This window comes from Bubalus bubalis, chromosome 3, assembly GCF_019923935.1.
Source record: "Bubalus bubalis isolate 160015118507 breed Murrah chromosome 3, NDDB_SH_1, whole genome shotgun sequence".
NCBI classification, from domain to species: domain Eukaryota; kingdom Metazoa; phylum Chordata; class Mammalia; order Artiodactyla; family Bovidae; genus Bubalus; species Bubalus bubalis.
This window is the reverse complement of record NC_059159.1, coordinates 136,229,406-136,244,892: the sequence shown is the minus strand read 5'-3', so window position 1 is coordinate 136,244,892 and position 15,487 is coordinate 136,229,406. Positions and strand designations below refer to the sequence as shown.

Sequence of the window (15,487 nt, the reverse complement as noted above, 5' to 3'; positions counted from 1 at the left end):
CTCCCCCATCCCTGGGATTCTCCAGGCAAGAACACTGGAGTGGGTTGCCATTTCCTTCTCCAATGCATGAAAGTGAAAAGTGAAAGTGAAGTTGCTCAGTTGTGTCCAACTCTTCACGACCCCATGGACTACAGCCTACCAGGCTCCTCTGTCCATAGGATTTTCCAGGCAAGAGTACTGGAGTGGGGTGCCATCGCCTTCTCTGTCAGAAACCCTTAGGTGATATAAATTGGATTAGACCCTCTTTCAGTTCAGTTCAGTTCAGTCGCTCAGTCGTGTCTGACTCTTTGCGACCCCATGAATCGCAGCACGCCAGGCCTCCCTGTCCATCACCAACTCCTGGAGTTCACTCAAACTCACGTCCATTGAGTCAGTGATGCCATCCAGCCATCTCATCCTCTGTCGTCCCCTTTTCCTCCTGCCCCCAATCCCTCCCAGCATCAGACTCTTTTCCAATGAGTCAACTCTTCGCATGAGGTGGCCAAAGTACTGGAGTTTCAGCTTTAGCATCATTCCTTCCAAAGAAATCCCAGGGCTGATCTCCTTCAGAATGGACTGGTTGGATCTCCTTGCAGTCCAAGGGACTCTCAAGAGTCTTCTCCAACACCACAGTTCAAAAGCATCAATTCTTTGGTGCTCAGCCTTGTTCACAGTCCAACTCTCACATCGATACATGACCACAGGAAAAACCATAGCCTTGACTAGCCAGACCTTTGTTGGCAAAGTAATGTCTCTGCTTTTGAATATGCTATCTAGGTTGGTCATAACTTTCCTTCCAAGGAGGAAGCATCTTTTAATTTCATGGCTGCAGTCACCATCTGCAGTGATTTTGGAGCCCCAAAAAATAAAGTCTGACACTGTTTCCACTGTTTCCCCATCTATTTGCCATGAAGTGATGGGACCGGATGCCATGATCTTCGTTTTCTGAATGTTGAGCTTTAAGCCAGCTTTTTCACTCTCCTCTTTCACTTTCATCAAGAGGCTTTTGAGTTCCTCTTCACTTTCTGCCATAAGGGTGGTGTCATCTGCATATCTGAGGTTATTGATATTTCTCCCGGCAATCTTGATTCCAGCTTGTGCTTCTTCCAGTCCAGCGTTTCTCATGATGTACTCTGCATATAAGTTAAATAAGCATGATGACAATATACAGCCTTGACGTACTCCTTTTCCTGTTTGGAACCAGTCTGTTGTTCCATGTCCAGTTCTAACTGTTGCTTCCTGACCTGGATACAGATTTCTCAAGAGGCAGGTCAGGTGGTCTGGTATTCCCATCTCTCTCTCTATTTCTGGCTTATTCCCTGGAGCGTGAAGGCCAGCTGTGTAACCCAGGGAATATTAGCCTCTTTCCTTCTTTCACTTTCTTATCATTGACTCTGGACCACCAAGTTCTGGTCCATTGAAGGAGCCCAACAGCAGAGAACTGCTTGGCGTGGGAAAAAACCTCCACACATTTGGCGGTAATAAGTGTCAGAAAGAAAGTGTGTGGCAACTAAGACTTGATGCAGCCAAATAAATAAGTATATTTTTAAAAAACAAAAGATACCTCCTCTCTGGCAGAGCAGGCTAACCCCTAGCAGCCCCCAGCAGCATCCTGGTGGGCCTCCCTGCCTCCTGAGAGAGGAACAGGTTAACTTTGGAGCCTTCCCTCTGACTGCCAAGACAGTGTGGCCCAGGCGGAACTAAACCACTATGCCTGAGTGCCAGTAGCATCACCAGGCAGATCAGAGAAGAACAGGGCTCCTGACCACCTCAGGGGAGGGCCCAGCAGTGACATTCTCAGTATTTACTCTGAATGTGTGACTCTGAGGGCCTTGCTCTAGTCTTGGTCCCCTGCCTCTGACCAATATAGATTCTTGCTCTCCGAGCATCCTTTCCTTGTTTACTGACTGCAGAGAAGGAACTAGGAAGTTTTTCACAGACATCATGCTGGTTACAGGAAGGGTAACAGTCTTCCATCCAGGAGGTCCTTGCCTGGAACTCCGCATGTTTTGTTGAGCATGGCTAAACACAGGCAAGTGACAGGAAATCCGACTTGGCACAGATGGAAAGTTACCTGCACCCCGGTTACTTTCTCTAGCTCCTTCAGGGCTGCATCAGTGTCGTGGACGAAAATGGTGACCATCCCCATCTCATGGGCCGGCTTCAGATTAGTTTCGAAGTTATCTAAGAAAACCACCTGAATGCAAAGAGCATGGATGGTAGCGTTAGTTTGATCAAAGCAAAACTGAAGCATGAGGGCCATTAGCCTGAAATATGCTACAATGTGGACAGTGACTGAGGTTAAGAATTAGTAATCTCAGGACTTCCCTGACAGTCCAGTGGTTAAGACTTTGCCTTCCAATGCAGGGGGTGTGGGTTCTATCCCTGGTCAGGGACCTAAGATCCCACAAGCATCTCAGCTAAAAAAGCAAAACGTAAAACAGAAGCAATGTAACAAATTCAATAAAGACTTTAAAAATGGTCCATATAAAAAAATCTTAAAAGAAAAAAAAAGGATTAGTAATCTCATGATCAGATTGATAAAATATTGAGTTATTTTTCTCTCCATGTAACTGTTCACTCTTAAAATAAATTTTGTAATTAATTTAATTATGTAAGCATACATATAAACACATAGTTAGATACACATGTTCCCTGAATCTGAAACTGTAAGAAGATGAAAGATGCATATAAACTTACCAGATGAAACTTAAAATTCATCTAGGAAAATCAACATGTATGAATAGACTCCCTCCAAAAAATGTTTGGAATAGACCTATAATAAAGTCAGATAATAAAAGGTTTCATAAAATATGAAGCTATAAAAGGTATAAAAAGAAAAAGTTTTGTTCTAGAAAAGAATAAACATATTAATGAAATAGAAGAGTCTAGGAATAGACTCATATGAGACTCAAATGAGAATTTAGTTTCTAATAAAAGTGTCATGCCCAGTTGGTAAGGAAAAGGATTACTTAAAAGATTAAATATTTCAACTGTTTGGGGGGAAGAAAAGTTATTCCTTCTTTCACTTATTCTCTATATAAATTCTGAATAGATTAGATCTAAATTAAAAAAAAAAAAAATGATCCTTTGGCACTTCCCTTGTGGTCCAGTGGTTAAGAATCTGCCTTGCAATGCAGGGGCGCTGGTTAGATCCCTGGTCAGGGAACTAAGATCCCACATGCTGTAAAGCAACTAAGCCTGACTCTGCAATGACTGAGCTCTCACACCACAACTAGAGAGCCCATGTGTCACAACGATCAGCTTATGGGTGGAAGGGGCCAACAGGAAAGTGTCAGAGAGGAATTTTGTCTTGGTCCAATCACGTTTGTGGAGAATAGAGTAGTGAAATACAACAAAAACAACATTTTAGACCAGATAATCTAGAGATGGCACGAAGGCAGGATTTAGGGGTGCGGGGGTGCCTACAAGGAGACTCCTGCAGTATTGGATCCCCTTCCTGTACAGCCTTTGGTTGGGTGACACTGACTAGCCTGTGGTTTTGGGAAAGTCTCCCAGGGTCTATGTTTCTTTATAGGTAAATGCAGGCAGCTGGTCTGGCAGCTTTGGACAATAATGACTGTTTTAACCAAGCTCTCCAGGGTATCTTCCCGACCCAGGGGTTGAACCCACATCTCTGAAGTCTCACTGCATTGGCAGGTGGGTTCTTCACCACCAGTGCCGCCTGGGAAGCCATTCTGAAGGGTCTGGACAATAATGCCTGTTTTAACCAAGGTCCTGCAAGAGGCACAGAGGTCAACCAGAGGGCCATCTCTGGTAGAACTTTCTAGGCTGAAGGGGCAGGTGAAAACCCTTTAGAAGTCCTGGCCTGGGAGAAGTCGCTCCTGCCACTGGACATTGGACCACTCTGCCAAGTCCCAGGTGTCCCCTACCTGTTCACACCTCTTTAATGTTTTTAAAATTTATTTGTTTATTTGGCTGCATCAAGTCTTAGTTGTGGTACCCTGGATCTCTCCACTGGGGTGTTTGGGCTTTGTTACCCCACATCATGTGGGATATCAGTTCCCCAACCAGGGACTGAACCTGTGTCCCCTACATTGGAAGGCAGATTCTTAACCACTGGACCCTCTAGGAAAGGTCCCTCAATTTTTCTTGTTTGCAATCACTCTAGAACATTCTTTTCCATTGAAAGGCAGTGTCCACGTACCTCACTGGGGCTGGTCTTCAAGGTGTCCAGCACAAACTTGTAGATCTGAGGGTCAGGCTTGACCATTCCAATCTGGCATGACTCAATCAAGAAATCAAAGTGTGGCTTGAGCTCACACAACATCTGGGCCAGGCTGCCTCTCTCTGCGCTGTCATCTAGCCAGGTGTTGGTGAGGATGCAGGTTGTAAATCCTAAGTAAGAAGGTGCCAATGAATCAGCCAGCTACAAAACTTTGCTCTGAGAAGCTCCGGGTGTCCCACTGAGGGGCCCCCAAAGATGGGGCCAAACAGGTTTCTGCTCACTTACATCAATCTCAACTGAAAAGTTGGAAAAGCACCATCTTTACCCATCCGCCCCTTCTGATGCATACATGAGAGCCAGCTAATGGTGTGTACCAAGGGCTTTTAGATGGAAATGATACATCCCTTCATTCCTTGCAATTGTAGAGCAAGAAGTTGTGACATTTGTCAGCTCATCTGATCAAAGTGTTTTAACTTGCATCAGCCCCTTTGATCCTTACACCTTTGGGGCAGGCAGGGTAGGCCTTACCATCCCACCTTTACCAACAGGAAAATGAAAGCTCAGACAAATTCTACCCTGCCCAGAGCCACACAGTACAGGTAGAGCCAAGCAAGGCCTAGAATCCCACCTTCTGACTGCCACTCCAACCCTCCACCCTCCTCCCAGTCCACGTTACTGCAAACTTTGTTAGTGTGTGTGTTGTTTGTTTGTGTGTGTGTGTGTGTTCAGTTGTGTCTGACTCTTTGCCACCCTATGGACTGTAGCCCTCCAGGCTCCTCTGTCCATGGGATTCTCCAGGCAAGAATACTGGAGTGGGTTGCCATGCCCTCCTCCAGGGGATCTTTCCGACCCAGGGATTGAGCTCGCTGCATTGGCAGGTAGGTTCTTTATCATTAATGCCACCTGGGAAGCCCTTTCCTTCTTTATACCCAACTGCATTTTTACATAAGTGTAATCTTAGTGTTCTGACACTTTTACCATTCTGCTTTTATTATTTAACCTCCTGTCTAAAGCATTTCTCCACATTTTAAATCATCTTTGTAATTAACAATTAAAATTTCTGTGATAAATAATTAGTAAATGCCTATTGAGTGGACATGACCTCATGTCCTAGACTATTTTACACCACTTGAACCCATGTCAGCCAGCTCATATAGCTCAACCACTGTGACATGAAGGGGTTGAGAAAATCATGGTTGCTTAAAAGGTCTTGTTTTTGGGACTTCCTTGGTGGTCCAGTGGTTAAGACTATGTGCTTCCACTGCAGGGGGTGTGGGTTTGATTTCTGGTTGGGGAACTTAGATCTTCTGTGTTTCGTGGCACAATCAAAACAAAACAAAATAAAAAGGCTTTGTTTTCTAATCACTGTAACAAGAGGTTGGGTCATTCAGGTCATTACTAGTACCATGGTAGGGGGAGAATTTTGCTCATGAAGCATAAATTGCTAATTAAACAAAATTCTTTCTTACAGGTATTCTGATAGTGCTGATTTGGGCCATTTCCTAAAACTTACTTTGAAGCTGTGTTTGAAGAACAGCTTTCCATCTAGGCCCAGAAGATTCCTGATCTCAAACCACATTTCAACATACTACAACCTGACCTTCCCAACAGTTCTGTTGCAATTAGGTCAGAGAATGGCCAGTATTGAATCCTTACCCTTCTGTCTGAGAGTGACAGCTGCCTGAAGCATGGGGTAGTTGATCTTTCTTGATGAAAGTATCTTCTCAAAGATTTGCTTTATAGAGAAATTCTCTGGGAGGCAGATTCCAGAGTCCTTGGAGCACTTCCTGCAGTCTTCTTCCATGAACGGCACCCACTGCAAAAGTGAATTGATGAGGGACTGTCAGTCAGTACAACCACTTGGGAAAGCTTTGGGCAGCACGTACTTAATCTGAACACACGCATTGCCTGCGATCCACCAGATCTGTTCCTGGACGCATTATTGTTCATCACTCAGTCATGTCCGACTCTTTGCAGACCCACAGACTGCAGCACACTGAGCTTCCCTGTCCTTCACTATCTCCCGGAGTTTGCTCAAACTCATGTCCATTTAGTTGGTGATGCCATCCAATCATCTCATCCTCTGCCACCCCCTTCTCCTTCTGCCCTCAATCTTTCCCAGCATCAGGGTATTTTCTCAGCATTAGGGTCCTGTACACATACCCAGTGGAAATTGTCTACACATGTCAAAAGACATGAGCCAAAGTGTTCTAACAGTGATATTCCCAAGAGCTACCAATTGGAAACTACTCAAACATCCCTATTATAAGCCTACTTTTGTTTCCTCCAAATTCATGTTGAAGTCCTAAACCCTAGGACCTTGGAATGTGATGTCGTTGGGGGGGTCTTTAAAGAATCATTAAGGTAGCTCAGATGGCAAAGAATCCACTTTCAATGCGAGAGACCTGGGTTTGATCCCAGGGCTGGGAAGATCCCCTAGAGAAGGGAATGGCAACCCACTCCAATATTCTTGCCTGGAGAATCCCACAGACAGAGGAGCCTGGCGGGGTACAGTGCATGGGGTCACCAAAAGTCAGACACAACTGAGTGACTTTCACTCATTCACCTTCCTAAGGTAAAATGAGGTCACCGGGGGCCCTAATCCAATCTGATGGGTGTCCTTTAAAGAATAGGAGATCAGGACACAGATACACACAGAGGGACCAAAGTGTCTGGACAGGGAAAAGGAGACCATTTGCAAGCAAATGAGAGAGGGCTCAGGAGAAACCAGCCCTGCTGACACCTTGATCCTGGGCTTTTACCTCTAGACCTCTGAGAAAATCAATTTTTGTTGTTTAAGTCACCTAGTCTGTGGCATTTTTTAAAAATGGCAGCACAAGCAGGAGACTTGAGTTTGATCGCTGGGATGGGAAGATTACACTGGAGGAGGAAATGTCAACCCACTCCATTATTCGTCCCTGGGAAATCCCATGGACAGAGAAGCCTGGTGGGCTACAGCCCATAGGGTCACAAAAGAGTTGGACATGACCAAAGCGACTGAGCATGCCCAAATTAAAAAAGTTAAGGTTGTAGTAATAATAATAACTACTATTTCTTAAGCACTTATTACATGACAAGCACTGTGCTAAGCACTTTTCAATCTTCATAACAACCTAGGAGATGGACAGTGTTATTTGTCTCCTTTTATAGATGGCAAAACTGACTTTGAGGGCTTCTGTGACTTGGTGTGCTCACACATCTGTAAGTGGGAGCTGTGACCCACATTCTGTCCCTAGATTCCAAAGTACACCCATCACATAGTTATTAATTAGCAAAACTGCCTCTGACCCAGTGGCTTGGCCTGAAAACAACTACTCTAAGGATGACTACCATTAAAAAAAAAAAAACCACGAAAATAATAAGTTGGCAAGGATATGGAAATACTGGTAACCTTGGGTGTGTTGCACAGAAATGTAAATGGTGCAGCCACTATGGAAAATCATATGGTGGTTCCTCAAAAAATTAAAAGTGAAACTGCCCTATGATCTAGCCATCCCACTTCTGGATGTATACCTGAAAAACTGAAAGCAAGGTTTCAAACAGATATTTGTACACTCATGTTCATAGCAGCACTGTTCATGATAACTAAAAGGAGAAAGCAACCCAAACATCCTTTGAAAGACGAATGGATAAACAGAGTGTGGTCTATCCATACAATGGAATACCATTCACCCTTAGAAAGAAGGAAATGGTGACTCATGCTACAGTATGGATGAAACTTGAAGACTTCATGCAAAGTGAAATACGCCAGTCACAAGAGGACAAATATTGCATGAGTGTTAGTTACTTCAGTTGTGCCCTATTCTTTGTGACCCCAGGGACTGTAGCCTACAAGGCACCTCTCTCTATGCAAGGGATTCTCCAGGCAAGAATACTGGAGTGGGTTGCCATTTCCTCCTTCAGGGGATCTTCCCGACTCAGGGATGCAACCCAGGTCTCCTGCATAGGCAGGCAGATTCTTTACCATCTGAGCCACCAGGGAAGCGCATATAAAGTATCTAGAGTAGCCAAATACATGGAAAATTCAATAGTGGTTGCCAGGGGCTGGGGGTAAGGAGGGCTGGGAAGTTGCTGTTTAATGGGTATAGAGTTTCAGTTTTTGAAGATAAAAAGAATTCTGGGACTTTCTTGGTGGTCCAATGGATAAGACTCTGAGTTTCCACAGCACAGAGTGCAGGATCAATCCCTGGTGGGGGAACTAAGATCCCACTTTCCATGTGACTGAAAAAAAAAAGAAAGAGAGAAAGAAAATACAGCATATTAACTTAAAAATTTTTTAAAAAACAGTTCTGGAGATGGATGGTGGATTTGGTTACCTAACATGAATATACATAACATTACTGCATTGTATACTTAAAAACGATCACGGTGGTAAATTTCATGTGATGTGTATTTAAGTACAGCTTAAGAGGGGAAAAAAGCTACTCTGGCTGCTGTAATTCCCTGGCACACATCTTCAAGGGCTTGGGGAATTTCCTAGTCACAGAGGCATGCCCCTCTGTTTGGCTCAAAGAGACAATAAACCAGCCTGAAATGTCTCCACACCAGTCTTGTGAGTTATAAGGGGTAAATGGATGAGGCAGAAGACGTCCTGCCCTCACGGAGCTTATGGGTAGTGGGGGAAGATGGGTGTGTAGGCACAGAACATCTCCTCAAGGGGGTCTATGAGACGTCACTGCACCTGGGAAAATGTGATCTCTCCTTTCATCACACGGATGCTGGGACCATCCGAGCCTCCTCTCAGGAAAGCTTTACTCAGAAAGCCTCTGCAAGACACAAAGAAACATTAGGAACATTTAAATGACTTCATCACAGCAGCAGGTAGGGGACAGACACCTCGATGGTGGACTTCTAGCTTCTGGAATTGCTGTTGAAAACACCCAGTTTGTAGTCCTTCTTTACAGTAACCCTAGCTGATTAATATATTGGTTCATGTTCATCCTGTGTATGTGGCCCAGAGGAGAGGCAGACAGAGAGAGACCAGGTCATTACCCTCTTACTTTCCTACATTACAAAACAAAAGGTTCCATTCCACTTTCTTGATAATTTCTCACCTCCCATGGCTGGCTGGGTAACATCAGACAGGTAGCAGATGGCAGATACAACTCTGTTCCCTCAAATTCCTGGCCGATTTTCTAACCTGTCATGTCCTATACCACTGTATTCAGACATTGATTTATAGTCCTTCTAAGTATAGTGCTCTAGGCAAAAACTTAGAATGGAATGGAATTGGCAACCCAGTTGAAAGTATTAATATTTAATATTCCATGTTAAGAGGACAGATATCTGGGAGTTTCATATCTGATAAGTCAACAACCTTTTACCCAACTAATCCTCTTGCAGGTAACAGTGATTAACATTAAGACACAACATTAAAAAAAAAATCCCTACTATTTATAGCCTTGTTCAATTTTCTAACATCAACAATGGCTTTGGCACATCTTTGCCATTGGTTGTCTTTTTTCAGATATGACTTTATTAAATTATACTTACATGTCATCAGACTCACAAGTTTTCAGTGTACAAGTCAATGACTTGTAATTTTTGTAGTGGTGCACAAACATCACTGTGTTGCAGTTTTAGAACATTTCTATCTTCCCTGGTGGCTCAGATGGTAAAGAATACACCTGCAATGGGGAAGATCCCTTGGAGGAGGGTACGGCAACCCACTCCAGTATTCTTGCCTGAAGAATCCCCATGGACAGGGGTGGGCTATGGTTCATGGGGTCACAAAGAGTCAGACATGACTGAATTACTAAGCACAGCATGGTACATCACCTCGAAAAGATCCCTCATGCCCTTCTCAGCTGCCACCCACTTTTAAGAAACAACACACAGTTCAACCCAACAATCTTTCATTGAGGACCTAAGGCGTCAGGGCATTGTGTCTGGTGCTGTGATAGAAAAATGAAAAAAATGGATATATTCTTAGGGAGCTCCCAGGGGAACAAGTGAGGCAACAAATAAACAAATAACTATTACACACTGGATGAGTGAGGTGGAAAAGCACAGGGAAAATTGATTTTGCTGCCTGAAATTGGGGGTAGGTAAAAGAAGAGGAATTGAAGGAAGAATGTAGCTGTACAGGAAGGAGAGGTTGATAACTCTATAAAACAAAAGGAGGCAGTATTTTTATTAGTGTCTCAGAGAAGCAATTGGAGATAAGTTGTTGGCACTGGAAAGAATGACTTTCAAATTTTAAGGTTGCTTAATAAAAGCAGGGAACAGTGAAATGGCTATCACAGAAATGAAATTAGTGAATCAAAAGACCCAACAAGATTTCCGAGGACAAAGAGTAAAATGATGAAGCAGTTAAAATGAATGTGCAAGCAGGGAGGTCAACTTGGTGCTCTGTGATGATCTAGAGAGGTGGGGGATGAGAAAGGAGGTCCAAGAGGGAGGGGATATATTTATACACAGAGCTGACTCACTATGTTGTACAGTAGAAGCTAACACAACACTGTAATTATACTTCAATGTTTAAAAAAAGTTTAAAAAAAGAATTAATGTACAAAAAGATAAGGCCCATGGAGGCCAAATTCCTTCAATAAACAAGAAGAATCACAGAAGGAAAGATCAAAAAGCAATAGTCAAAGGAAAAATAGAAGATGTTTCTAGGCTAAAGAAAAATCTGAGTTCTTAAATCAAAGGTGTTCACCAAAAAAAAGTGTTCACCAGTCAAAATTAATGAAAAAATAACCACAGCAGATAGAGGGTGGGGAAGTGTTTCAATTCTTGGGATAAGAAAGTCTCACAGACAACATTTTGGGCAAAAAAAAAATAGACTATACACAAAAGAAGAACAATTCAGACTGACAACAGCCTTTTTTGCTTGCAGCTTTAAATGTGAGAAAATGGTGGCGTAATGCACACTAGACATTGAGATAAAAAGATGCCAAGAAAGAATGCCCCCCAAGTCTATTGCCAGAAAACTTATTTTATGTCCAAGGAGGCACCTTTGTTTTAGAGATCTTGGTTGATTTTCATAACTGATCAAATGGGCTATTTGTTCTATTTCCATGCTTTAAATTCCCGCTCTTGTTTGAAATTCACCAATAAAGAGTGAGCCCATGAAACCATGGCCCACATCTTGAACCCTGATAAAAGCAGAACCCAGGCCCAGGCGCTCTCATTCTCCTCATATCCTCACTATGTGGCCCCAGGTGTGCTGTGCAATTTCCAGGTCTCATAAGTAATAAATCTTTATTTTTTTCAAAGTTCCCCAATGGCTACTGCTGAAGGGTGTCTTGTAATCACAATAAGAACCTCAAGGACTGGCCCAAGCAGAACATTGGTTATTGGTAAGCTGAGACCCACACAAACCAGGTTCAGGCAGGGAAAACTAATATAGTAGTTTGCCATCATGCCTTTCCTGGAAGAAAAAAAAAATACAAGAAAGACTTCCAGTCAACTTAAAGATAGATCAAAAAATCCTGAGAAGAGCAAAGAAATAGTTCAAAAGAAATTACAACAAACAACTGTCTCATTCAAGAGAATTATCCAATGGCCAGTAAGCACCTAATAAGAAGCTCAACATCATTATTCATCAGAAAAACATGAATTAAAGCCATGGTGACAAAGCACCAGGCCAGGCTCCCTGTGTAATATAGCAAATTCTCACTAACTATCCATTTTACACATAATAGTGTATATATGTTGATGCTACTTTCTCTATTCGTCCCACTCTCTCCTTCCTCCTCCATGTCTACAAGTCCATTCTCTACATCTGTGTTGCCATTCCTCCCCTGCAAATAGGTTCATCAGTACCATTTTTCCAGATTCCACATTTGGGTATAAATATGCATTTGTTTTCATCTTTCTGACTTATTTCACTCTGTGGGATGAGGGGAAGGGAGGGAGGCTCAAGAGGGAGAGCATACAAGTATAATTATTTCTGATTTGAGTTGAGTTGTTGCATGGCAGAAACCAACACAACATTGTAAAAATTAAAAAAAAAGTTTTTTTTAAATCCAAGGGCTAAAAAAACATACAAATGAACCATGAGATAACACCATAAACCCACCAGATTTGCTAAATTTAAACAGAATGACATCAAGTACTAATGACAAGGTGTAGAAACTAGAACTCTCTTATATTTCTGGTAGGAGCAGGATTTGATACAACTGCTTTAGAAAAATTGTATACCTGCTGAGAACTTTTATACTGACAAAGGGCACAAACATTTATGCAGTAGAGTTATAAGGCACACAACGTTATGCACTGATTACAATAGTGTGAAAGGAAAACCAGAAGAGACCCTGATGCTGGGAAAGACTGAGGATAGGAGGAGAAGGAGGCAACCAAGACTGAGATGGTTGGATAGCATCACTGAATCAATGAACATGAATTTGAGCAAACTCCAGGAGATGGTGAAGGACAGGGAAGCCTGGCATGCTGCAGTCCATGGGGTCGCAAAGAGTCGGACAGGATTGAGTGACCGAGCAATAACAATAATGAACAAGTGAGCGGTCTAGAATGGAGCCAGGAGGCTGCCGAGGACACATGACTTATGTACGTCTCAATCTGGGTGACAGCATGTGTTGTCCTACGTACTGTCCTAGGAGACATCAGAATACCTGCCAGAAACTCAGGATACGTACTAGGCTCCTTCCCCCAAGGGTAACTATTTCCTTTCTTGAATCAGAGCACAGTCTCGTGGCTTTTGCCTTAATAAGCCCTTGACTGTTTCTCTTCCCCAAAATACTCTCGGTTTTACCCAAATTTGTTTCTCCCGAATTGCAGTTCTTAAGACTCCTAAATCAAGCGCTTTGTTCTTTGCAGCCTTGATGCTATTGAAAGAGGGGATTGTACCAAGACATCACTCTGGGCACTTATCTGTTTCTCTCTCTGTCTAAAATACCACTGAAATTACACAAAAGATAGCCTTAAAAGATTAAAAAAAAATAATTTCAGGAACTCCCTGGTGGTCCAGTGGTTAGGACTCCAAACTTTCACTGCCACGGGCCAGGTTCAATCCTCGGTCAGGGAACTAGATCCCACATGCCACGGCACAAATAAATAAAAATTTTTAAAAAAAGAAGTAGCAGAAGAGATGGCAAGTAAAAAACATAAAACATCATGGTAGAAATCAGAAGCTCCTAGAAATCAAGAAGAAAGTGACAATCAAATGCAAAAATGGGCAAATAGTATAAAAAGGTAGACACCAAGAGAAAAAAATACAGGTGACCAATAAAAATGAATAGCAGAGAGGAAAATGTAGACTGATACAGGATAATGTTTTTCCCTCTATGTCTGGCAAAAGTTCAGGAGAGTCCTCTCCACCTTAGGGAGGATCTGGGCTGGCCTACTGAAGCATTGTCGGGGCAGGTACAGCATGTTTTGGAGAATAGCTTGGCAGAATCAGTCAATATTTTAAATGTAAATACTACTTGCTTTTACTTTTAGAAAGCTCCACTTTTAGAAAACTACCTTATGGAAATATGACAGTGACATTATTTGCAATAGTGACCACTAACAAATAAATGTCCACCAACAGGGGAAAATGGTTAAATAAATTATGGAACTTCCATATTGTGGAATGCTACGGAGTGGTTAAAAAGAGAAAAGTAGGTCTATGTAAACAAAAAGACATGCAACTGTTGAATAAAATAAAATGGTTAAAATTAAATAAAAAGTTAAAACAATTAAAAAGTTAAAACCTAGAACAATACATGTACTAGAATTTTACTGTTTGTTTTAAACCTACCTGTCTACCAACCTGCCTACCTACCAACCAATGTATTCATAAACGTGTCTGCATTTTTCAGACTGTAAAGGTAAAATGGGGGATATACCATATATTAAGTAACATCTCCAGGAGGCTGTGGCAGCCTGTGTAATCAAACTCATGAATATATTTATAGTGAAAGGTGTGACTATTTGAGGTTTCCCAGTTGGCTCAAGTGGTAAAGAATCCACCTGCCAACGAAGAAAAAGCAGGAGATGCCGGTTTAATCCCTGGATCGGGAAGATCCCCTGGGGGAGGATATGGCAACCCACTGCAGTAGTCTCATCTGGAGAATCCCATGGACAGAGGAGCTTGATGGGCTGCAGTCCATGGGGTCACAAAAGAGTCAGACATGACTGAGAACACACACACATGCACAGGTGATTATTTACAGTAGTAGGAGAGAGAACGGTGATAAATGACCTCATGTTTGTTCAGATCAGATTTGCCACCAAATGAAGCCGGGCCAGATTTTGCTGCCAAAAGATTATAAAATAAATAAACAAATAAAACCCTGGGTTTTGCCTAAATGATTTATGTATCAACTATGATGTCTGGGATGTGGAGAGGAACAAGAAAAAGTGAAGAGGCATTTCCATTTTCTGTCCACAGGCTAATAAGGTCAAAGTCATGGACTCTGACTTCCAGGGTCAGCTAGCTTTGCTATACTGCTTTGTGACTACTGGGAACAATCCTCACCATGGTCACAGAGATAGTGTGTGAGTCAGTGCCACACTGGATGAACAGAATATCCCAGTACCTTGCTCTCCCTGTGCATGCTGCTGCTGGCTGCTAAGTCGCTTCAGTCGTGTCCGACTCTGTGCGACCCCATAGATGGCAGCCCACCAGGCTCCCCCGTCCCTGGGATTCTCCAGGCAAGAACACTGGAGTGGGTTGCCATTTCCTTCTCCAATGCATGAAAGTGAAAAGTGAAAGTGAAGTCGCTCAGTCATGTCCGACTATTAGCGACCCCATGGACTGCAGCCTACCAGGCTCCTCTGTCCATGGGATTTTCCAGGCAAGAGTACTGGAGTGGGGTGCCATTGCCTTCTCCCTGTGCATGAGAACTGAATAAATAAAAAATGGATCAGGAACACAGTGGCCCACCTATCTTATGTGTCATCTAATTTAACCCATATAGAAATTTGAGGGGAGGTATTTTCTTATTTTAAGACTAAGGTCTCAGTTGAGTTGAATAAGTCAGGTTAAGCAAGGTGGCCCAACGCTAAGTATTAGAACTGAGATTTTAACCTGGGTCGGACTCAAAGTCCAGTGCTGTTTGAAATTCTGTACATTTGTGGGTTCCATTGTGTAATGGTTAGCACTCTGAACTCTGAAATTGTGTACATTTGTAAACTTGACTACCTGTGACCTGTACATTCACAGGTATACTCTCAAGTATATGCACTGGTATACTGACAAGTATTCTTGTGACTTGTACATTCACAAGTCATGTTCTCTCCCCCACTGATGAGGTCACAGGTATAAACATACGACATACCTTACTCTCTTTTTATGTCTTTTAAAAAAATAATAATACAACTTACAGGGTAAAAAAAGTGAAACAATACCATGGTTAAAAGGACTTCAAG

The 15,487-nt window shown here is 42.6% G+C and overlaps 1 protein-coding gene across 3 annotated transcripts in view; it reads right to left on the bottom strand.

Annotated features, from left to right (window-relative positions):
- The window catches only part of EPHX2 (epoxide hydrolase 2), a 63,065-nt gene that overhangs the window by 46,120 nt on the left and 1,458 nt on the right, over positions 1-15,487 (bottom strand). For all 3 annotated transcript variants that reach the window (XM_044940180.2, XM_006057307.4, XR_327460.4), the window contains exons 2-5: positions 8,850-8,934; positions 5,825-5,984; positions 4,148-4,338; positions 2,054-2,176 (exon numbers count right to left, since the gene is read on the bottom strand). In XM_044940180.2, the coding sequence (XP_044796115.2) occupies positions 2,054-2,176; positions 4,148-4,338; positions 5,825-5,984; positions 8,850-8,934 (559 nt within the window). The remainder of the gene's footprint in view (positions 1-2,053; positions 2,177-4,147; positions 4,339-5,824; positions 5,985-8,849; positions 8,935-15,487) is intronic.